The sequence below is a fragment of the Rhododendron vialii genome, chromosome 11a, assembly GCF_030253575.1.
Source record: "Rhododendron vialii isolate Sample 1 chromosome 11a, ASM3025357v1".
In the NCBI taxonomy this organism is placed as follows: Eukaryota; Viridiplantae; Streptophyta; class Magnoliopsida; order Ericales; family Ericaceae; genus Rhododendron; species Rhododendron vialii.
In genome coordinates, this window is record NC_080567.1 from 35,110,055 (window position 1) to 35,132,881 (window position 22,827).

The 22,827-nt window shown below is 38.2% G+C and overlaps 4 protein-coding genes across 4 annotated transcripts in view; all 4 read right to left on the reverse strand.

The window, feature by feature from the left end:
- The window catches only part of LOC131308292 (FAD-linked sulfhydryl oxidase ERV1-like), a 59,494-nt gene that overhangs the window by 35,752 nt on the left and 915 nt on the right, over nucleotides 1-22,827 (reverse strand). The window lies entirely within an intron of this gene.
- LOC131308291 (leucine-rich repeat protein 2-like) lies at nucleotides 4,481-7,691 on the reverse strand. Its single transcript, XM_058335188.1, has 7 exons — nucleotides 7,533-7,691; nucleotides 7,210-7,342; nucleotides 7,049-7,120; nucleotides 6,588-6,731; nucleotides 6,407-6,478; nucleotides 6,220-6,291; nucleotides 4,481-4,847 (listed from the first exon to the last, which is right to left on the reverse strand). The coding sequence occupies exons 1-7, from the start codon at nucleotides 7,609-7,611 to the stop codon at nucleotides 4,781-4,783; spliced, it is 639 nt and encodes a 212-aa protein (XP_058191171.1). The 5' UTR covers nucleotides 7,612-7,691; the 3' UTR covers nucleotides 4,481-4,780.
- LOC131308283 (uncharacterized) lies at nucleotides 9,640-14,566 on the reverse strand. Its single transcript, XM_058335173.1, has 6 exons — nucleotides 14,190-14,566; nucleotides 13,023-13,145; nucleotides 12,751-12,923; nucleotides 10,555-12,286; nucleotides 10,027-10,269; nucleotides 9,640-9,921 (listed from the first exon to the last, which is right to left on the reverse strand). Exons 1-6 carry the CDS (start codon nucleotides 14,301-14,303, stop codon nucleotides 9,868-9,870), a joined length of 2,439 nt encoding a protein of 812 aa, XP_058191156.1. The 5' UTR covers nucleotides 14,304-14,566; the 3' UTR covers nucleotides 9,640-9,867.
- On the reverse strand, nucleotides 15,985-22,117 carry LOC131308289 (probable prolyl 4-hydroxylase 9). Its single transcript, XM_058335186.1, has 9 exons — nucleotides 21,953-22,117; nucleotides 21,767-21,916; nucleotides 21,559-21,672; nucleotides 19,894-20,051; nucleotides 18,346-18,448; nucleotides 17,928-18,023; nucleotides 17,179-17,244; nucleotides 16,969-17,088; nucleotides 15,985-16,293 (listed from the first exon to the last, which is right to left on the reverse strand). Exons 2-9 carry the CDS (start codon nucleotides 21,884-21,886, stop codon nucleotides 16,207-16,209), a joined length of 864 nt encoding a protein of 287 aa, XP_058191169.1. The 5' UTR covers nucleotides 21,887-21,916; nucleotides 21,953-22,117; the 3' UTR covers nucleotides 15,985-16,206.

Genomic DNA, 22,827 nt, shown 5'->3' on the forward strand with positions numbered 1-22,827 from the left:
GCCATGAAAAATAAAGAAGTTTTTCATAAGTGTCTTTTCCTGACAAATGAACCACTAAACTTGAGTTTTCCTGCAAAAAAATTTTGTCAAATGAACACTCACAGGAAAATAGATTTCTTTTTCCTTTACTTCACTTTACTTGATTTTTCCTGAGAATAACTTTATTGTACAACATTCCTGACAACTGAACGAAGCCTAAGTAATTGTATATGTGTATATATATGTAGGGGTATTTTTGTAATTAATTTGTTTCAGTTCGAGTAGCGGTTCGGTTCGGGTATCTACTGAACCAAAACCGAACCGAACCCGTTTTGTTATCTCCCACCCTCCACCATACCCGCACCCATGGGAAATTTTTCGATTATGCTTCGGGAAAAAAAAATCGGTTACGATTCAGGTACCCATCAGTTCAGTTTATTTTGCCATCCCTACAACTCCTCCACCCCTTTAACCCTAAAATTATATCCGCCCACAGTTCGTAACTTGTCTATAGTGATGTCATTGTAAACCACCATAAAAGAGTCGCTCTAAGAAAGCCTCGGTGAAGGCAAAAAATGATCTAATGAAAGAGGTGGGTCGGTGGGTGAAAGAAAAAGGGGTGACGGCTTGTACGAACTTTTGGGGCTCGATTAGATGCTATGTTGGGAGGGTGTACTGCCATGTACACCTGGATGAGGGGTTGACATGACTTGTTTGGCGCTGATAGGATGCCATTTCTTCTCCTGTATCAAGAATTCAAGATTATGCCACCCCTCGAGCTATGCATAGTTCAGAGTAATACACCTACTTTTTAAACATTTCTACCCTCCCTCATCCCCCATGTTCATCCCCTAACTATTCACCAAAAACACAGACCACAACTGTTGCTCACCTCTCGACCATCAAAATCACCGCAAACCGCCGCCACCACCACCACCACCACTGCAAGACTGAAACCCCCAATTTCGAATTCCAAGCCCTAAATTTCGAAAACCCCAAATTCAGTGAGAGTGAGAAAAAGAGAGAGTTGGACAGAGAAAAAGAACATGGGTTGGGGTTCTTAAAAGAAGGTATGTGGAAAACGAAGAAGATGGATTTTGAGAGATGAACAATGACAAAGAAACAAGAAAAACAACAATAGATTGGAGAGAGAGAGGGGGATCGAACCTCTCTCTCTCCCAGCCATGATGTTCACCAGGATCGGAGAGAGGGAGATTGTAGTAGCTTTTCTTCTTCTTCTTCACCTCCTCCTCCTCCTCCTCCTCCTTCTTTTTCTTCTTCTTCTTCTGTCGTTCTCTCTAAAAAAGGCAGCTGATTTTGCCACTCTCATATATATATTAATGTCACTTTCCTTTTTATTTTTATTAGGATGAATTTACTAAAACACCATTGGATTTGGAAAGTGAGAAAAACCTAGCATCATAAAGTGCAAGAGTGTTTTAGTAAATTCACCATAATAAAAACAAAAGAGGAATGACATTAACAAATAAGGGAGTGGCAAAATCATTAGCTATGAAGAAAGATGTTAAGTACTCATCAATTTATCACACTTCAGCCACATCTCTCTCACATACGTACGTACATGTGGTTTCCACACATTTATTTTGGGATTTTCACACATGTATGTGAGAGGAATGTGAGGGGTGTGACAAATTGTGTGCATTTGTGCCCACTTAAAAAATAATGAACTCAATAATTGATAACCACACTCCATATAGGGATTGATTTTGTCACTCCATTTTGGGAGTGCACGGTTCTGAATTTGGGGAGTGTCAAAATCACTTCCATTTTAAAAATAATTTTTTCTCCCAAAAATTGTTTATTAAAGAGTTTTTATACAAAAAAAAAATGTTCCTTTTTTTAAACTAACTTTTCTTATATAAAAAATATTTTTTCAAAAAAACTGTAGTTACACAAAAACTAATTTATTTGGAAAATTATTTTCTATGTTCACAGTTTTTTAGTTTTTTGTAGTTTGAAAATGTGATGTGGTAAGTTTTAGTTATCTAATTTTGATTATGCCATTGTTGATCTTTACATTGCTAACTTAGGAAACTTTTGGTTATTCATTTTTGATTATGCCCTTATGGATAGCCTTACTGGATTATTGAGGCATTTTTCTTCTATCCTGTGATCTAACTTTGTAGGAAAACATTTGAGTGCAGTCTGAAGTTGAAAATCATATAGGCGGTAACCTTGAGAAGGATGCAGATTGTTCAGAAACAGCAAAGGTATGCTTGCACATCTGTCTCCCGTCTCGCATCGCATTGCATCACGCGCACACCACACCTTCACGCACCCGCAATCATCCGGGAAATGTAGTATGGTGTGCACCGTAATGGAGAGATCACAGAGAGATCAAGAAAAGTATTTGGGAAGTGATCATCATTGGGAAGATTCAGCATATTCTCTAGTTCTCTAACAATTTCATGGTAACAAATGATTTGCTTTCAACTTTTAAAACAGTTCGCTAGTTCATTCTTGTTTCTCTGAAGAAGCATGCCTACTGCTGACTGCTGTGGTGATCATTCATGGGATTTCAGACTTTTCATCAAGTTCCCAGTCCGAGATTTCATCAGCAACGTCTCTTTGTTAATGCCATCCCTCACTACTATATTGGGATTGGAAATGCTTACTGTATGAAAACTAGAAGAGCAGTTCTATGCATACCAGAACATACTTGAAAGCTTAGCCCACTACTCATTCGGCATGTCCTGTCAAGTGCCATTCTAAACGTAGGCCAAGATTGGGAGATGGTGATGAGGTTTTTGAAGTGAATATAGCACTTTCCAAACTCGAACGCATGATCTGCTGAGAAAGAGCATGTGATAGTAGAAGTCCATTTTATGATATAGTTCATGATGAGGCTTTTTTCCCCAGTTAACTGCAACGTTTTCCCATGGTTCAGAGCAGCCTAGCAAACTTATTCTTTCCCCTATATGAGAGTTTCTTATGACTCTGGTTAATTCTAATCCTCAGAAAGGCAACTCTCTGATGGCCTGTTTTGTCTTATTGGGTTATTTACCAAGATTTCACAATCGTACAGAGCTAGATAGTACTTTGAATTAAAGATAATGAAGAAAGAGTATTGTAACTTGCCCAGCATCCGCAGGCAAAGAAAGTGAAAAGAACGGTAAATGAAATTCTGCACACGGCAGTGGTCAATGCTGCTGCTCGGGCAGCTGCTGGGGGAGATGACTGGACGTCAAAATGGAGGCTTATGGCTGAAAAAGCACTGAAGAAGCATGACGAAAGAAAGGGAGCAGTATCTGAAGCTCAGCCAACTGAACAACTGATCTGCATGTCGTCACAGAAATCGCCAAAGACGCCAAGGCAAAAGTGGCGATGGTCAAGAATCAAAAGAAAAAGGTAACTCTACTCCTCTGCTGAAAACTAGATGTTACTATTTAAGATTTCCCAATGATTTCAAGAAGGGATTGTTCCTTGGTGGTGACATGGCTAGTTCGCCAACTGAATCTCCATTTCAAAGCATTGCATGGTAATCGTCACTGGTCCAGAGACACGAGGACACCTACCTAGAGGTCCAAGACCAAAGCACTAGGTTTGATTTTCTTTAGATGAGCCTATTTAGAAAAAGAGAGAAGCATGTTAACTACAAATTTTTTCCCGTTTGAGATCCTATACTTGAATCCATATTGAACGATCGTCTGTATCTTTCTGATAGGGACACGAGATACTTTCCAACGAAATCAATTTCACTCTAAATCTGCCAAAGACATCATAGCAGTGCTAGAAAGAGAGCCCCAGATGTCAAAATCAACATTTAGCTATCGGTGTATGGGAGACTGAACGCCAAAGCAGCTGCAGGGTGAATACCAGCTCAGGAGGGAGCTTTACCGTGTGTCCCTCATCTCCAACTCCTCCCGACTGAGTGCACCGACCCTGGAGAAGCAAAAGACTATGTACTCTTGGTGTTTATAGCGGTTGAACAACAAAAGGTTTGTGATACGTACCGGTGACGATGGTAGAGATGATGATACGATCATTGACCATTCTAGAAACACCGGTTTCTCTTTGGATGTGATATTGGAAAAGTAGCAATGAATAGCGGAAGGTTCGATTTACCAATTTGGTCAGAAGGGCATGGGTATATTTTTCTTTAAAAATGCTACATTTTTCGTTTGTTGAGGTTTCGTTAAATTTTCTAGGAAAATGGGTGATAGAATTCTGCATGAATAGTAGACGTACGTAAAATGAACGAACACCGTAAAAACAAATTCAAGAGGAAGATGATGAATTTGGTATGGACGGAAACGGAAGGACGTGCCATCCGGGTAGATCTGGCCACCTATCGGGTTCACTACGAGTTCAAATTGAAGGGGTCAGAATGATGGGCTTTTTCGATGGTTTCGCTTCAGGTACATTTTCGAGTCTTTTCTCAGCACATCCCTTCCCGCCCTCTATCTTGTCTTAATACACATCCAAGTTATGAATGAAAGGTTTCTCAGAAAAATAAGTCTTGAATGAAAAAGTACACACATTTCAAAGACGACTCCTATCGAATATTGCCAGCCAGCCCTGTTCACACTATTGAATACCTCAATCTGCAACTTGATGCTTGTAAGTTTGTAACTTAATCCAAATATTGTGCTAGGAACATTGCACAAATATTTGAAAAGTTCAGGTTTTTAAGCTAATTATTCTCGCATAAATAAGATTGCTTCTGCTAACTTAACATGCTATATGGTTTTCCCATTGTTTGAAGACACAATAAAACTGTCGTAAATAATTCTAGGCGTAAGCGGACATGGGGGACAGGATCCAGCCTTCATAGTCTCGTTCAGCATCCGAAGTCATATGACACCAGTCCTTTTAGCTCGGGTCCATTGAGTCGATTGTTTTCGAAACTGAGAAAAGCCAGATGGAAAATAATCAGATCATCAATTACGAGAATAACGATACTACATTTAGCATCAAATCAGAGAACCAATGGTCAAAGATTCCGGATGACCATGTTCTTCAACTTAAGATGACCAATCATAAAAATGCAAGCAGCAAAAGGCACATGTATTTCGAGGACAAGAAACCTAAGGCTTCGTCCAAGATCACCAACTCCTAATCAATGAAAGTTGCAAACTAGCTCAAATAACTGAGCAATCAGCGAATGGAAGCAAACCTTCCAAATTCCACAAACAAGATAATTTCGGCTAAAGGAAAGTGTTTTTTTTCCGTTTCTTATCACCTCATCCTCACCACACAAGAAAAAATTACATGTATGCTTTTAGACTTTTAGTGCATTACTCAATCTGATAGTTCTTAGAGATGGCAAGGTGGAAATTCTCTGCCCTCAGTTCAATACCCTGAGCCCTAATTTACAACGATTGCTCTTATTTATTACAATGATTCATATACAGTGCCTTGGCTTTCACCTGTTATATAGGAAAGTAGAGATTTTTTTTTTCTTCTATTCTACCTGAATTTTGGTAGGATAATCTTCTTTGGTTCTTTTTGGTAACCTTTCCCCACCAGTTAATTGCAAGGCATCTGTAACATTCTCACAACTCACAAGAAAAGAAAGATAATGAAAGAAAATGGAACATATGATGCGACGACATCCACATTTACCCATATTGTTACCAATAAATCCCCACATAGATTCTCATCAGTGATCAGGCTGCTTCGCATGTCTGTTCAATCAGTTGGATTAAGTATCTCCTAAAAAGCGTCGAACAAACCAAACATAATTTGAAAATTGGCTAAATCAACTTTCAAAAGACAGTAGGAGCCAGGAGGGTTTGTATCGTCAAACACTCGGCTTCTTCTCTTATCCTGGTCTCGGTATGTTTACAAAATTGGTTTCGAACTAGTAAACCTGACTCATTTGGTAGCAATCAAAATGAAAATGATATGAGACAGACCTGGGTCTCAAGACTACAAATATTGATATCGATAACAGATGGGTTACCCACACATCCATCCCCCAAGCCTCAATTTGCAGTGCTAATTCTTCGGCCAAAGACCATTGTCAATGCCTCACTAATAGAATGCGAATCGTGTGATAATCATCTTCTGAGTGACTAAATTCAACACTCACGAATCGATCAGGAAGATAGAATACAATTAGAAACTTTATGGTTCTTCACCGAGGCGTAGTATTCATACCTATCTAGTGTGAGAGATGCTGTAAAGAAGGCAAGAAGAGAATGGTATATACTACTCTACTGGCCACTTGTAGCAAGAGAGGATCACCACAAGGGAGAAATGGGAAACCGAATATACCTTTCCATTGGAAAACTTCCAAAAGTACCGTCAACTGGGATCGTTCCACAGAGTTCGTTGTTAGAAACATCGCTGCGGCATTCAAAATCCCCAACCATTATACAGAGCTATTATTATAAGAATAAAAACCAAGTAACACTAGGCACTAGCAATAGAAGAACTAACTATCTTCCCCCCTAATACTTACAAAATTTTAAGGTTAGAGAGTTTTGTGAGCTCCCTGGGAATTGCCCCTGATAGTTTGTTGTTGTTTAGCCGTCTGTACAAACAAATGACAGATACAATTATTAACCGAAAATGGGACAATCAAGCTGTTTAAGATTTCATAGTGCTGAAGCATGGATTTAAACAAAAATTAATATGCTTACAGGAATCTAATAGAGTTCAAATTAGCAAAAGACTTGGGGATTTCTCCTTCAAATCTGTTTCCATACATATCCATGCTAATTAGGCTTTTCAGATTACCCAATTCCTTCGGGATCTTCCCTCCTATGTTATTCTTGTAAAGCTCCCTGCAATTCCATCAAACAAAGATAACACCTTTGAGGCAAATTGGTCGATTTTTTTAATTTTTTGATCTTGTGAATTGGTCAACTGAAATTCAAGGAACAGCAAACAAATTTTTTTTTAAAAAAATTTACAAATTCTTGGGTTGAAAGCAGAGTTTAACTTATTTTCAAAGAAAAGATTGGGATAAAACATATACAAAAATACAAATCTTTACATTTATTTTGACTTTTCAGCAGATCTATCAGGAGACCCACCAAACAAATTCAAAGAAAACTTTAATCTGACACCTAAAAACTGAGAAAAGAGTTAGGAAAGTTACAAGTATTGGAGGTGCTTCAGTTCACCAAGCTCCGGACCCAAAGACCCAGAAATGTTAGAATTGCCCAAATCCCTGAAATTAAGAATCAACACACAAAAATAAACTAAAAATTTACAGCTAAAAACACAAATCTAGGGAGAGAAAGAGAGAGAGGATCTTACAGACGGATGACATGATTGTTGGCATCGCAGGTAACATGGAACCAAGTGCAGGGATTGACAAGAGTGGGGTCCCAGCTCTGCAAGACATGGGTGGGGTCGGAGAGTCTGCTTCTCAAAGCGTGCAAAGCATTTCCTGAAAATCAAGAAACAAAGAGGTAAGTAGGTAGACTATTAGCTGGCCAAGATTGGCAGATTTTAATTAAATGGGAAAATATATCTCCTTAGAAGAAAGAAAACAAGAGAAATTGATGGTGTGTATCATCCAACTGTAGAAGAAGAAGAAGAAGAAAGTTCAATTAAGGTGGGCAATGGAGGAATTGTACCTTCAGAGTTGGTGGACAGGGAGGGGGAGAGGGAGAGGAGGAGAGGGAGGAGGAAGGTGAGGAGGGTGGGGAAAGCCATTGTAGAGAGAGAGAGAACGAGAAGAGAGAGAACGAGAGAGAGAAATGGAGAAGCTTTTTGTTGGTTATAAAAAAAGAGGAGAGAGGAAGTGGGGGTACTTCAATGGGTTGGGAATGAGTCGAAGTCTTGAAATGAGTGGGGAGTAGTCAAAGTCAAGATAATACGGAGGGCTTCTCTGCGGAGTCGTTGTTGTTGTTCGGAGTGTGAGTTGGGGAGGGGAGAGAGAGAGAGAAAGAGAGAGAGAGAGGAGAGAGAGAGTAGTCAAGTCACGCTTTGTACCCCATCTCGAATGGGTGGGTCCCAGACCTCGCAACTCAAACTCGTTTTTCATTCGAGGAGGGTCCCAAGCCTCCCAACTCGATTTTATGGGAAATTTTAGGAAATTAATTTTGAGACTCCACTATACCTAGTGTCTTGATCATATGAGATTACAAAATAAAATGTGAAGTGCTACTAAACCTGGATTTTCATTCGAGCTGGGTCCCAACTCGATTTTTTGGAAAATTTTAGGAAATTAATTTTAACACTCCACTCCACTTTGTGTCTTGATTATATGAGATTATAAAATAAAATGTGAAGTGCTATTAAAACTAGAGTTTCAAATCACATCCCAAAATTTTAAACAAACTTTTACACAAACACTTATATCCGGCTTTACTTTACAAAAATATACACTGTGAGAGAGAGTTTACGTGTTTGTGTGTATAAGTATTTGTAGTTGTAGCACAACTCTACATTTATTTATGGGTCCCACAAATAATGGAGATTGTTTTTTTTGGTACGTAGAAGAGTTCCGTTTTTATTTGGCTCATTAAAAAGAAAAAAAAAACCTTTAGTTTTTATGCTCCATTTCTATCCAGGTTTGGGCTGCAAGTGTATTTGTGTGATTGTTTTCAGAATGGGCCGTCACAACCAGAAACCGGATAAAAATGGCGCATAAAAACTAGAGGTTCTTTTTTTTTTTTTTTCTTTCTGACGAGCCAAATAAAAACGCAACTCTTCTACGTACCAAAAAAATAAACAACGATAAAACCGTGCTTATCTAGCAAAGAATTATGTTTTCTATCTATTCCTAAAAAAATTAGCCTGATCGGACCGCTATATTAACGGTTCACAAACGGCTGGAGTTTGGGCGATTTATTTTGTTTTTCTTGAATATATAAAGTGTATAATTGCTTTTTAAGATTTATGAAGGGTTTAAGTTATTGTTTTGGCCCCAAAAACGGACCCACCAGCTCAAAACTGGACAGAAATGGACGATAAAAGTTGGATGGGAGCTTGGTCCTTTTTTTGTTTCTTTTTTTTTTTGAGGGTTGATTGTTGGTATCGGTGGAGAAATCGAGAGGTCTGCACAAGACTAATGGTCTTAACACGGTATGTCTCCACTAATCACTGAAATAAGGGGTCAAAAAATACTTTTTCCTAGTGAGGAAAACTCGAGGGAACTTTTGAAACACAATAAGAAAAACATTAGTGGACTAATAGCAGAAGCAGTTTTAGTTCATTGGTAGTATTTGATAATGGCGAGGGAATGTCAAGGATTAAGAAAATGATAATGGTCCTTTAAGCTCGCAGGGAGACCCCTCCAATATGGCAGCACAAATGTTTTTTAGTTGAAAGTTGGAACCATCTTGATCATGAGAATATCTTCTTTTTAAAGAGGTTTCCGTGAAAATGGATTTACGGAGATGAATTTCACTCATCCATAATGTTTTGGACAGTCCAGGTTTTAACGAAACCTTTTTCGGGGGTTTCATTAAAATCCGGACTGTCCATAACACTTTTGGACGGTCGTGATTAGTTGCTGCTGCAGCCGTGAATAAGTTTCTCTCCTTGATCATATATGACACTATAAAAATCTTTGCAGTGGGGAGGGTTTCAATTTGCATACAGTTACAATGACCCTCACCAAGCTTATGAACAGTTTTCACTTGCTAAAACAGATTCCATGTTCAAGAAAAAGAACAGGAAACAGTTTTAACACTCTCTTGTCATTCAGAAACACAGAGGAAAGATATTCAAGACACATGACAGCAGGCTTGGCTTCTGGTTATTACAAATAAGAGGTGGAAGAATATACTGTTGCCACAATAACAGAAACTTCACAAGAGTGAGAAAACCTTTGTAGATTTTTGGTCAACCAATTCAAACACAAAATCACTTAAAAAGCCTTTAACTCCAATTTGTACATCGAAAAGAAAAAACATGTCTGGATTCACTAGAACAAAACCAGGAAAAGGCATTGCTTGAAAGAATTTACACCTCCATAGCATTCCTCCTCTCCTCTTCTTCAGCTTTGAGCCAAGCAGCCTAAGAAAAACAAAAGTTATAGCGACACGAGACATGGGGATGGAGAGCCAAGCTAAACAGTAAAATTTAGATAAGAAACTTATTGAGGGAAATTAGAAAACTTGCCTTGTCTCGTTCAAGTCTCGAGACATGTGGATGGAGAGAGTTTCCAAAACTAAGGCCTCCCCATGCTTGTTGCAACTCTCTTTCCCTTGCATCTCTCCGCGATACTGAATGCTTAATCTGGTCATCTGGTTGCTGAGCTGCAGCTATCTTTTCCTTCTCTAGTCTTGACGTGTGTTTCACCAAAATTTGGTCCAAGCTGCCTTCAGTATTCTCTGATTCGGTGTTAGGGTCCCTTCTCTTCAACTACACCATTACAGAAAGGTAGACAAAAGCTAAATCACTTGATTCAGTGAGGCTGTTTTCGGATCAAGGATTTGTGCAACGGAACAGAAAAGGAAATAGAAATGTTCAGAATATAACAACTCCTAATGGTTAGATGCTACAATTCTTTCATTTCCTTTTCTGTTTTTTTTACCTAAATCCTTGATGGCTACAGCCTAAATTAAGACATGACAGATTGCAGTAGAGAAGGGATATGATATGATTTGATAGTACGCTAAACTTATTGAGAGAAATTGAAAAACATGCCTTGTCTCGTTCAAGTCTTGAGACATGTGGATGGATAGAGTTTCCCAAACCTATGCCTCCCCATGCTTCTTGCAACTCTCTTTCCCTTGCTTCTCTTCGCGATACAAAATGAGTCATTCGGTCATCCGGTTGCTGTGCAGCAGCCATCTTTTCCTTCTCTAGTCTAGATTTGTGTTTAACCAAAATTTGGTCCAAACTACCTTCATTAGTGTCGGAAAGTGTGTTAGGGTCCCTTCTCTTCACTCTCACCAGTTCTTCCTTTGAACCCATCGCCATTTTCTCCTTCTCAAGTTTTGAAACATGTTTTACTAAAACTTTATCCAAGCTTTCAAAGTCTCCAACACTTGTTGTTCCTCCATATTTCTTTTGGTACCGATGAATCCCATTGTCACTTACTCCAAGTCTTTCCTTTCCTATCACTTTGCTTTCATTTTTCCCATCTTGAAGTGATACTGTTTCTGGTGCCTCCAGAATCGTTTGCATATGAATCAATGGCTCACCCGGCTTTTCAATCTTTGAAATAAGCCTCGATTCCTTCTTCATCGTTTCAAGTCCTCCATCTCCTTTCTTGTTCAGGTCAATGTTCTCTTTCCCCATTTGCTCTCTATCACAACACAATGGAGTTGTAATTTCATCTACTGTGTGTGCTGGAGTAACCAAAGGGCTTTTCTTGTCGAAATCAGTAACCTTGACTCCTCCCTCAGTTGGCTCAAAATCCCTTCTATTTTTTGCTTCTTGGACCTCCCTTTCGAGTTTGGAAACATGCTTCACTAGAAACTTATCCAGGCTCGGCAAATCTGTGATATCTTGTTTCATGTTCCTCATCACCCCATTGTGTGTCCTACTTCTTTCCAATTTCATACTTCTCGTTTCATATGGATTTGGAATATTCCCTTTCATCTCTTCAATTTCCTTATCATTCATTCTGGCATTTTTTGCTTCTAGCACCTCTCTTTCAAGTTTTGTCAAGCGCTTGACAAGAAACTTGTCTAGGCTAGGAAGTTCTGCCTCAAATTGCTTCCTTGCTCCTCCTCCGACGGAAGATATTCTCCTAAGAGCTTGAGCAGAGGTGTAGTCCGAAGCAGAAACCAAATCAGTCTGCTTAAAGTTTTCTGCTTCCTCTAGAGCAGCATTTAAACCGCAAGTTGCAACAATAATAGCGAGAGAAGCAAGTTCATCTTCTTGCAAGCATCTCAGCCTATCGAGCATCATGTCCACAAGCTTTGTTGTGTTGAACTTTTGAAAAGGCTGTTTCTTCTTGTATTTCCTTTCTCTTACTTCTTCTACTGCCTTCTCACAGTCGAGCTTTAAGTCTTGAGAACATAAACTATCCCGGTGAAATCCTGGATCAAATTCTGCTGCAGTATCTGATTCACACTCCGAAGATAACTCAGATAAGTCCTGGTTTCCTTCATCGATATCTGGATGCTGACTTATTTTTCTCAAAAGTTCTTTAAACTCGTCCTTGTTAATAGAACGACAACTTGCAAGCTTGACAAATGCAGATTTGACTGCTGCAGCCACTTGTTTGTCCACTTCAAATGCAGTCTCAAAGGAAGCTGTAACAGCAAGAGCAGTGGTGGATCTTTCTGATGTTTCGATCTCATAGTCTTTCCAAGGGCAATCTGGCTTATCGTGCATGATTACACCGATCGATGTTGCTGCTTCAAAGGCTTCTGCTGCAGTTTTTTCAGCTTCCAACAGGAGAGCTTCCGCTTCTTTACTTTGGATCCTGCATAATAAGAGCAGAATCTCCACTTTAATTTTACCTCTTACTTGAATGCATGGTCCATGTTTTGGTCGTGTTTGTCAAAACTTTGGATTTTGAAAAGATTGTCTCAAGATCAGAATCCAAAAGTATCGAACTTGATGCTTCTCAAAATCAACTTTTAAGTAATTTTAACAATATTTATTTGCTCAAAAGCAGAAGCGAAATTTTGACAAACTCAGCTCCACATTGCTCCAGAATATAAAATCACCCTTCCAAAAGCAAATTAAACACCCTCTTGGAAAGATTATGAGAATAGAATTACCCCCCCAAAAAAGAAAGTTTATGAGAACAGAAAAACGTGGTGAGTCATATCATGTCATGTGTGTGTGGTGAAATAAAATCTGATAGATAGCAATATGGCATCCCTCAAAATTACAAGGAGGAGTTCGAGCAAAAATGAGCCTCTTAATTTGAGTGATAACTACCTCGCTGCTCGAAGTATTCGACACCAAGATGCCTCCACCATTGCAGCCTTCCGTGTCTCCATCGCCTTGTGTGCAGCCTCGCTAACAGCCATTTTCTCTCTCAAAACTCTTGAATAATGTGGATTTGAGTCACCAAGAGTCTCGTCAAGTGTAGAATTCATGCCCCCTACTTCCTGCAACAAAATATGTCAGTATTTGCTAGACTCTCGGACCCATTAACCAAATCAAAAAATCTATCCAGGAAGAAAGAACAGACATAATGGTGGCACTACCTGAAGCTGTTTTATTTTTCTCTTCAAGAAGGAGTCCACCTTTTTCCTTGGAAACCAGTTGAGAGGGGAGCTTTTTCGGAGAGGGTTCTTTCTCATTTGTGATGTCAATCCCTTGTTCTGCATCTGCGATTGAAAGGCAAAGCAACATCCAATTATTTGAATATTCTCACGCCATTGTAATTTCCTGATGCTCGAAGAACCCGTGAGATATCAAGCTCCAAATTTCTCATTTTCTAGTGTACTATGTTTTATGACTCTGCCCACCAATCTAAAAATAAGACACGGCACCATTTGTAGAACTTGTCATAAAAGTAAATGTACGAGTTAGGAATACATCTAAGATTCATGCATTTGGTTTCCGCCAATATAACACGACAGGACTGCGCTGCAAAGTTGCATTTTCGTGACTTTTGTTTCTCAACAGAATCGCATTTACTTTCCTTGTTTATAAACCAGGATTATTGCAGAATTACTGCTTTTGATACTAATATAATCAGTAAGCGAAATCGACAAACGGTGATGCTATTGACGTCAAAATGACAAGAAAATTAAAGATGAAAAAATGTTCCACAAGACCAGGCACAAATTGTAACTAGAGGGTGATAGAGGACTATGAGATAAAAAATGTTGTTCCTTCAGGGACATCCGATAAAATTGGAATGATACAGAGATCAAAAATGCTAGAACCACAAACACTCACACAAACTCACCCTCATTCACAGTGGGTCCCGCACACACTCGAGGAGTTTGTGGTGCTAGAATGATTGCTGTGATATTGCACATGTGCAATGGATTCTGAAATCTAGTTATGACTCGGAAGGTTCTAGGGTTTTGAACTCACTAAAATCCTATTGAAAACAAACGAACGCAACACAGCGGAATCATCTCCTCAATTCAAACAAACATAAATGAGAAAACATATCTAGAAGTATGAGAGAAGTGAAACTAAACTGCCCAAGTTAAAAACAAATAAGAACAAACCATCAGGAACAGGGAATTCAAGTGTTTAGGGTTTCCAAATTCAAGTTCAACCACCAAAACTCAGCCTCTGCTAGAATTCATGATCTCAACCAACTAAACAGTGGGAAAGAAAGAAAAATGAAAATCCTACAGCAGTAGTAGCTTCAAGAAACTGATTTCTATAAAGAAAAGATATTAGTATAGTACCTTTCTGTTCTTGGAATTCGAAAGTCCAGACCCGTTTGTACTGGTTTCTGAGTCAAGAAAAGCCTCGTCGCTTTGCTTTTCAATACAACCCATGTCAATGCACCCAAGATCCATCGCTTAAAACGGATTCTTTTCGAATCAAACAATCAATGCCGAGTATTAATCACAAAGATTCAAAGACCCAGAGAGTGCGTTAAAGAGGACGATATGCGTTTATATATGTACAAATAATGCTTTTGATACAGAATCTTGAAGACTTTGATGGTGTGGGATTGAGAGAAAATCGGAAAAGAAGAAGAATGTCTTGTGGGTTCGATCGGTGAGAGATGAAAAAAGAAGAATGAAGGTAGTATAGTCTCGTCTATAGTTTAATTGGAGAGGTTTGATGTGTTGTTTTCGAAAAGGGAACTATCCGTTACAAGCGATTTCTCAGGCCTCAACGGTTCTTTTTCCCTTCCAAAGAAAGGGTAATCCGGTGCATCCCGTTACAATCTGCACTTGACAGAGAGACGTCTGATAGGACCACGTAGTTGAGATCCAACGGGGAATGCGGAAGTGAGTTCTGGGTCGGGTTTTTATTGTTTTCTCATTTGCCCAAAACTAGGCTGTGTTTGGATCGTGAAAAAGATATTTCTTTTCCTACATTTTCTTTTCTTTTAACCAAGTGCTCTACAAATTTTGTTTCAAATGCAGCCTAAAAAATTAGGTATTGTCCAAATTCGAGATAAAATAGGAATAAATAAGTACTCCTAATTGTGGTGTAATATGTGAACAACTTCTAAAATGTGGAGAGTTGTGATCTAAAAGATGATATTGGATAGTACTATTTTGGTAATCCACTTAAATTCGTTTATGATATATATATATGTGTCAAAAATAATTAAGCTGGTAAACATTCATAGGCATACATAATAGTAGCTTAATTAGCTAATTTTGTCAAAAGCAAATTCCTAATGGATACTAGGGGCAAGGGGCAGAGCTAGAAATTTTTGGTAGTAGGATAAAAATTCGATTAATATGCAAGTTATTTCTTTCAATTTTTTAATATAAAGAATTACTAAATTAAGAGATTAATTGTAAGGTATATCTATACTGATAAGTCAATTTATATTTTATAATTGGTTTGAACTGTTTATTATTTATTGAAAAGATACATGATATCCTTATTTGTAATACCATCAATGCTGGAGTTTCCATGCATTTGAAGCTAAGTTTGAGCAATTTATAACTTTTTATGCGATAAAAATAGTAAAATCTGGCTTTAAACTAGTATTAAATGTCCTAATGATAAATCAAAATGGATGAGGTAACCCCACCTGCACCTTATTTGCTCCGCCCCTAACAGATACCATGAACATGGATTATAATTGAACATCTATTATTTTTTAATCCAAAATAAAATATAAAGAAATTGCAACTCTGCGCTATTTAAAATGTGATCTTAATATCTTATTGGTCCATCAAGTAAGCAAAATGACATCAGGGACCAATCAAATTCCAAGTATAACAATACAAGTACCTTTTTCAAGTGCCCCTCAAAGATATAGTACCCGATACACAAGACTCAATTAACCAGCTAGTAATAAGTAAATTTTTTCCAGCCATTTCAGTAGCGGTTGGAAAGAGGAGAAAAATTCACATAAAGAAATACAATAAACCCTGCAAATTTTCGTTGCCTTGTGAACAAATAATGGCCACTATCACATGAATTAGCAAGGCCAGTCTTTCAAAAAATAAAAGTAAAAAGGCCAGTAACAAATGCAGTTTCCAATGAGTTGAGAACCGAAGACGTATATATGTCAAGAACTCAGTGTCATTTGCATTCTCAAAAATTGGATGCCTCGTTCATATGAGCTACATATTTGAAAGTTATCTGTTCAAAGAGAGTTTCTACAAATTGTTGATCAACAGTATCATTCTAGCTGTTGAATCACAATACAATAACAGAAGAGCACTGTCAAAATGCTAACAAGAAGAAACTCTCTGGGTAGGATTGCCTTCTTTATGTACGTGGAAATTAGTCATCCTGCTCTTGATCTCTGATCCACTTTGTAGCCACCCATTTCTCCCCCTTAATGACTGGGCAACTTCCGTGAAGAGATGTCTGCAAGAATAATCACAAATCAGGACATATGAGGAAATTCACCACAAAAAAGAGGCCTCCTTCTACTGTTAGAGCTTCTCCAGCCCTTATCCATTTTTTTAACCCATATATGGGTGAAAATTAGAGTCAAAAAACTTCATTTGGGCATGTCTTCTCCAATGTTAAACCCTTTCCTAACCCAAATAAAGTGTTTTTTTTATGTTTTTCCTCCAAAATAGGGGTCAAAATGGCACATTTGTAAGTGACAAGAAAGTGAAAAGGGGTGTTGAGAAAAATGGTTATAAGTTTGGGTCTCCCCTCATCTGGGTAAGAAAAAGGGTAAAACTCAAAAGGGGTAGGCAAAAGGGTATGGCATTGGAGATGGATTTTTAGTGTTTTTAATCAAATTTTGGGTTTGGATAGAAGAAGGGGTAAGGATTGAAGATGTGCCATTCAGAGTGTCATTTCCCAGCATAAGCAACAACAAAGCATTCAATTTAGAATCAGTGTTGACAACTTTTCCTTTTTCTCGAGGGCAGTATCAAACCAAGAGTTTTTCCATGAACAAGCTACGGATCATCGAAAAGACCAATATCTTGAGAGGAACACTATGCATACTTTAGTTACTATTTACTGCAAGTGATCAAATTGGAAACATAGAGGTAGAGTTACACAAGGTACAAAAATAATATCTACCTTGTCAATTGTGCCATTCAAGAACAATGAGTAAAACAGAAGTCCATCCCCTTGGCGTGGCTTCACTTTCAGACCGATGCACTTTTCGTAGTCATAGCCCATATGCATGTTTGAGCCATTCTGCAGGTCAGAACATTCTAATGACTGCCCAATACATCACAGTTGAAACCCACACTAGAAAGATAAACAGTGAAGATCTCCGGATCATACCTCATAAGGGAACATGGTCTCCCCACCTTCTTCCACATCAGATAAGTACAACAGGAAGGAAGCAATCTGCAACACAGTTAATCAAAAAACAATTCTTGGGCAGCTACAGATTTAATAATGACAGATTTAGAAAATGCTTAGCAACATCTGACAGGCCATTTAATGGTACGTATTCTATATCTATGTCAAAGGTGACAGATCATAACAATATTGTCTACAAGAATATCAATAAGATGTCTTGCGTTTGGTAATTTACCATTCTAGGTATTTGGGGTGACAAATAAATAACTTGAACACACGATTGTATGAACTGCCCAACGCATTTATGTCAGAAAACAAGTCACAGGGAAGTCACAAAACTCCTTATAGGTGTATCCTCTGTTTCTGCAAATAAGCTTATGTTATCTGTGCGTAGCATAATGAGAGAGTTTTTACATCCAGTTTAGCTATGGGGAACGCAACTGATATCAGTGACCATTTTGAAAGATTTACATAGAAATATCTTGGAGCTTTTTCAGCACTCCAGCAGCAGCATATACTGTTACCCATTAAAAAACAGCTGTAACCATCTGTTTTGAGAATGTGGCTGGTGCGTAGGAGGCAGGTCTCCAAAAGGGGAAAAAAATAGAAAAGAAACAGAAGGCTTCCTTGTATTAAGCAGTTCCGCAACAAAACAAGTAAATAAGTAACACAAACAAAGTTATAGGAACCTTCCTAACCAAAAATAATGATCCCAGAAAGTAACGTACCCTTTGGCTCTTTTGCGTGCCATACTCAGCTGGGTTGAATGCATCGTAATGGGAAACATATCTCTGTCCTATCTCATAGCGTAAAATATTGAATGCCTGCAATATGGTGACATCCCGGCATTACTCAGACTATCTCAGAATTGACCTGTAATAAAAGATTAACTATTTCAATTTCGAAAGGCCGGAAATGCATAATTTTGTTTGAGAATAGTCGACCCTTGGAACCCCATTATTTTCTAAACATGAAAATAGAGCAAGAAAAAGGGAATTGTAAATAATATCATGGCGAAAAGATTCTAAATGCAAAGCGTAGCCCTGCGATCACTGCAACAGATCAAGTGGTTGTCAAAATATAGAAGATTGTAACATATTTTATTTTAAGGACACTGATGAAACAAAATTTTCCAAACCATTATACCTCCCCGTGGCTCCTTGGGAACATTGTAGCCTTTGCAATTTTTTGCTCAACTTCTTTCAAAATTCCAGTTGCATCCTCTGATGCACTGATAAATGTGCCTGAGCTGTTGCCAAGGAAAGTGCAAGTTAAAGAGTACTTAATGTAACAAGAACCATGAGTCATGTCTCTAAATTACACATTATCATATTGAACAAAGCACTTAGCTTGACCACTGTCATAAAATATGCAGCACAGTGTAACATCTTGTTTTTACTAAGTCCCATATGGGCAATCCATCTACATTCAAACACTAAAGTTCCTCAAAACAATTGTATTAATGTTCACAAACCACAATAAGGTAGAACTGAACAAAAAAAATTCCTACTCCAAGAAAGATGTTCCAGTAATCTTGTGAGCCCAGAGCACAAGGTAAACCTAAACTCCAAATGATGTTCCTTCAATATAAAGTGGTTCATTCAAGAGATTGAAGATGGAAGACAGGATAAGTGTCTGGGATCATTTTATTGATTCTTCGATTCACTGAGGGTGTTTTGTAGGGTTGTAGTACAGAACTTCCCTCGTGGTAGTGTCAGAACAAGTAGAATTTTCTCATTAGCCTTTGTTACCTTTCAAAGCCAATATCAGTTTTACTGTCACATTTAAAATTTCAGATTGCCTTTACAACTCACAAACGAGAACCATGATTACCAATTTTGTATCTCTGTTCAAAGTTTAACCAGGGTGAATTGGGTGTCATGATCTCATCACAATGTCACTAGGTTTCTGTCAACTATTGGGATTCAAACCAGGGGCATAAGGGAGTATAAAATGCAAATATGATAGGAGTACCATTTTCTGCCTTCATCAAATGAAAGACAATGGTAAAGCATTTAAAGCACAATCCCACTTGAAGTCAATGCAAGGAATCATATCGCACAAGATTCAAAATAATGTGTAGATAAATTATGAGATGCATATACGATACCATTTGCTGCCTCTTCATCAACTGAAAGATCATTATAAAGCATGTGAAGAACAATCCCGCTCAAAATTGATGCATAGATTCATAGTGCATAACATTAAAAAGAATAATGCACTACAGTGCATGAACTTTGGGAGTAGTAAAGCCTACCAGGACAAAGGTGGGAGACATTGTTGTACACCTCGTATTTACAATACACAAATTACGACTCCTTGATCATTACCTAATCAGACACTGTAAGATATGATCCACAATCCAACAGTCATCAGATTGTATATCAATTGCCATAGTTTAACTTTTCCTTCTTATTTTTTCTTACCGGGCTCAGTACCTTGCTGACTTTGAATACTCTACGGGGAACCAGCAATTACAAGATGTGAATCTAGTACACTTTAACCTCCCAAATTCTAGGTGTGATTTTTCCTCCTGGATTACTCAATGTTGCTAAAAGGAAGTGAGTAAGCTCATAACTGGTTTCCAATAGGGAAGTGAATATAAGCTCCCCACCTGATACTTGAGCACAGTTCCACCTAAGACTACCTAAAAGGAAGTAAGTAGGATATAAATTTGAATTCCAAGATAGGTACCTTGTTCTTATTCCTTTGGTGCTCTCGGCAGTTTCTCCCTTCCGCAAAGCCAGGCTTGACGGTTTAAGCTTTGACCTTGCCATTTGGATTATGCTTTGGCATTGTTCTGGTGTAGCAAAATTGGGAAAAAGAAGTGCTCGTGGTTTCCAGCTCAACACCTGCATTAAAAAGTGCAAAGTAAAATTCAAGCCCAACAGCAGAAAAAGCAGTACTAGCTAATACCGCAACTTCTTATGCTGGCAAACATATCAGATAAGTAGTCAGCAGAGTCGGTATTAATTTTGACTTGTTTCTTTAAAGTTTAAGCAATCAGGGATCTAACTGGGATTTCATGTTGGAGGTGCCAAGCGATGATGTCCTTCCACCCCATCCTATCAACGACCAAGCTGATTTCACATCACTTGTGTTCACAAACGATTAGCAAATCATTCCTATATCTGCTTTACCTGGGTGAATTGTATTACACTTCCAGGAGAAGTACCCCAAATTCCACCAAAAAAGTAGACAAGATCAAATAAGAAGGGAACTCCTAATTTACTAATTAGTTATAATCCCACCACTCTAATTGCAAGTTATTACCTACAAAAACAAGAAGCTGTTCTAAAAATAAATCCAATAAGCAGGAAAACTTAGGGTCTCCATCCAAATAAGTAAAAGGGAAATGATCGCCGTCTTTTTATTCGATTTGCAGTGGGATTACGGGAAAGTGCGGAGGATTGCATGCAAAATATTCTGGAGTAAAACCAAACCAAGCCTTGAGTCCCTATCTATTAGGGTCGGCTACATGAATCCGTTATCTTCATTAAGCTCTGCATCGTGTTCCGTGGTATCCAACAAATCTAGATCCTTTTGAACTACCTCCCCTAAAGCAAATTTTGATTTTCCTCTTCCTTTAATGCTACCATCTACTGTGACCTCATCACTCCTCTTAACAACCACATTTCCAAACCACCTTAATCTATTTTGTGAAAATTATCTCTCTCAACTCATCTATACTCCAAAATATTAGGGAGTCTCAATACAGAAAAAGTTCATATGTCTGCATGTTCTATAAAAGGGTCAGTGTGATACAAGAGAATATTAGGGGTGCCACAGAAAGACATTCTCACATTGAAACTACACGTACACGTTTCTATGTGTGTAGAAAAATAAATGAATTTATTCCAAAGCCATGAGCTTTCCCTGTGTTCAATACCATTTTTTTCCCCTTGTACAATTGTCATTAATGTAAGTTATATAACAAACCCATTGAGAAACAAATCACTTTCTTAACAGGGTTTGTTAATTCAATGACAATGACAAAGGTATCAAGGGGGAAAAAATCACCGGCTAAATATCCAAATTCATATTTGATAACACTGCTATATCACAATGATTCACACTCCTCACGAAACAAGTGGGACATTCTTATTAACCTACCATTCTAACCTAACATATTAGGTTGCGTTTCTGCTGAATTATAAGGACTAAAATGGACTAAAGCCCATGTTTTAACAGATTTCTAGGCAAGTTATTCTCCTCACATACATCAACTAAAATACCACCTTGTGGAAACAACTTGACTACTACCATTAGCATGTAGCCCATTTAGTTTAGCAGAAACGCACCCTTACTGTAAATGTACACAATCAAAATAACATGACAAAATGGCGAAGATCATTAAACCTGAAAGGGAATGGAAGCAATCCCAGGCTCCCCAGTTTCTCCATGGGGCACCGAACGGTCGTCTTCTGCAACTGATTCAAGCAATCTGGGCCCCGATCCATCACTAGGCTCATCCTAAAAGCACAATTTAACATCACACACTTAATACAAACACAGATACATTTGGTTTGGAAATTCATATGTACGACTTTTTGTGTATAAACGTTACCTGAGAAAGGAGATTTGAACCGAAGAGGCCGGCGAGGAAAAAGAGAAGGCATAGGATGAAGATGGCCGGCAACCCTAATTTGGAATTGAAACCCCCAATTCTTTTTCCTTTCGATTTCATTTCCGTGGATCTTGATCAGTTCGTCGTTGTTCTCTCTCTCTCTCTCTCTCTCTCTCTCTCTCTCTCTCTCTCTCTCTCTCTCGTTTCTATGCGTGTTCTGCACTCTGTGGTTTGCCGGTTTAAGAATCAGACAGAACGCGGCAATGGCGGGAGTTTTCTTGTGCGTGACTGTGGGAACAAGTTGGAAGTCGTTGAATTTTTTCTTTCTTTTGGAAATTTTGAGAGAAAAAATGTGGAGCAAAAAGAATTAAAGCTCCATTAATAATTACGTGTGAAAAAGGATCCTTTAAAGGCCCTTTTTTAGGAGCATCCAAGGTGTCCCACACGGGGGGAATTTGGAAAATGAATGTAATTTATAATGGTTCGCGATGAGCTATTGTATATTCTTAGATTTAACTTTTGAGATATGTGGTTAGACAAGAATTAGCAGATTAGCTGCTACGAGCCATTACAATTGATACGGATTCAAGGGTCCAAGAAGTAATAGAGAAATCAAGAAAGATCATTCTTCGCCAAGACAAGAATTCAAGAGAAAAAACCCAAAATCAAACAAAGAGGACAATGGATTCTTAGATGACACAGTCTCCAAGATCAAATTATGAAGATGTAGGGCGCCTTAATGTGCTCAACTAGAGTTTCGTCATCGTAATATAAACCATTCAGTATGTACACTAACTGAGACTATTCATAAAAATTAGAAAATTGATTGGATACAATATTAGTTTTAAGAAAATAGACTGTAATACGCTTTAAAAAATGTCCCACGAGAAAAACCATATGCATTATGTAGAGATAATCTTAGTCCTATTAGTAACTTGATTTTTATCTCCATGCAATTTTCAATAATACCTACAAATTCAACGAATCAAATCACAACACCAGAATTATGGTTGAACACACCAAAGTGCCCAACAAAAAATGATTCAATGTCCCCCAAACTC

Coding starts and splice junctions, on each gene's coding strand:
- LOC131308291 (XM_058335188.1), bottom strand. CDS start 7,611: ATGGCTTTCCCCACCCTCCTCACCTTCCTCCTCCCTCTCCTCCTCTCC. Junction 6,479..6,587: donor TTGAACTCTATTAGATTCCT/GTAAGCATATTA, acceptor TTGTTTGTACAG/ACGGCTAAACAACAACAAAC. Junction 6,292..6,406: donor CTCTCTAACCTTAAAATTTT/GTAAGTATTAGG, acceptor TGAATGCCGCAG/CGATGTTTCTAACAACGAAC.
- LOC131308289 (XM_058335186.1), bottom strand. CDS start 21,886: ATGAAATCGAAAGGAAAAAGAATTGGGGGTTTCAATTCCAAATTAGGG. Junction 20,052..21,558: donor TTGCTTCCATTCCCTTTCAG/GTTTAATGATCT, acceptor TTTTTAATGCAG/GTGTTGAGCTGGAAACCACG. Junction 17,089..17,178: donor AGACCATGTTCCCTTATGAG/GTATGATCCGGA, acceptor TCTGACCTGCAG/AATGGCTCAAACATGCATAT.
- LOC131308283 (XM_058335173.1), bottom strand. CDS start 14,303: ATGGATCTTGGGTGCATTGACATGGGTTGTATTGAAAAGCAAAGCGAC. Junction 10,270..10,554: donor CAAGACTTGAACGAGACAAG/GCATGTTTTTCA, acceptor GTAATGGTGTAG/TTGAAGAGAAGGGACCCTAA. Junction 9,922..10,026: donor CGAGACTTGAACGAGACAAG/GCAAGTTTTCTA, acceptor TGTTTTTCTTAG/GCTGCTTGGCTCAAAGCTGA.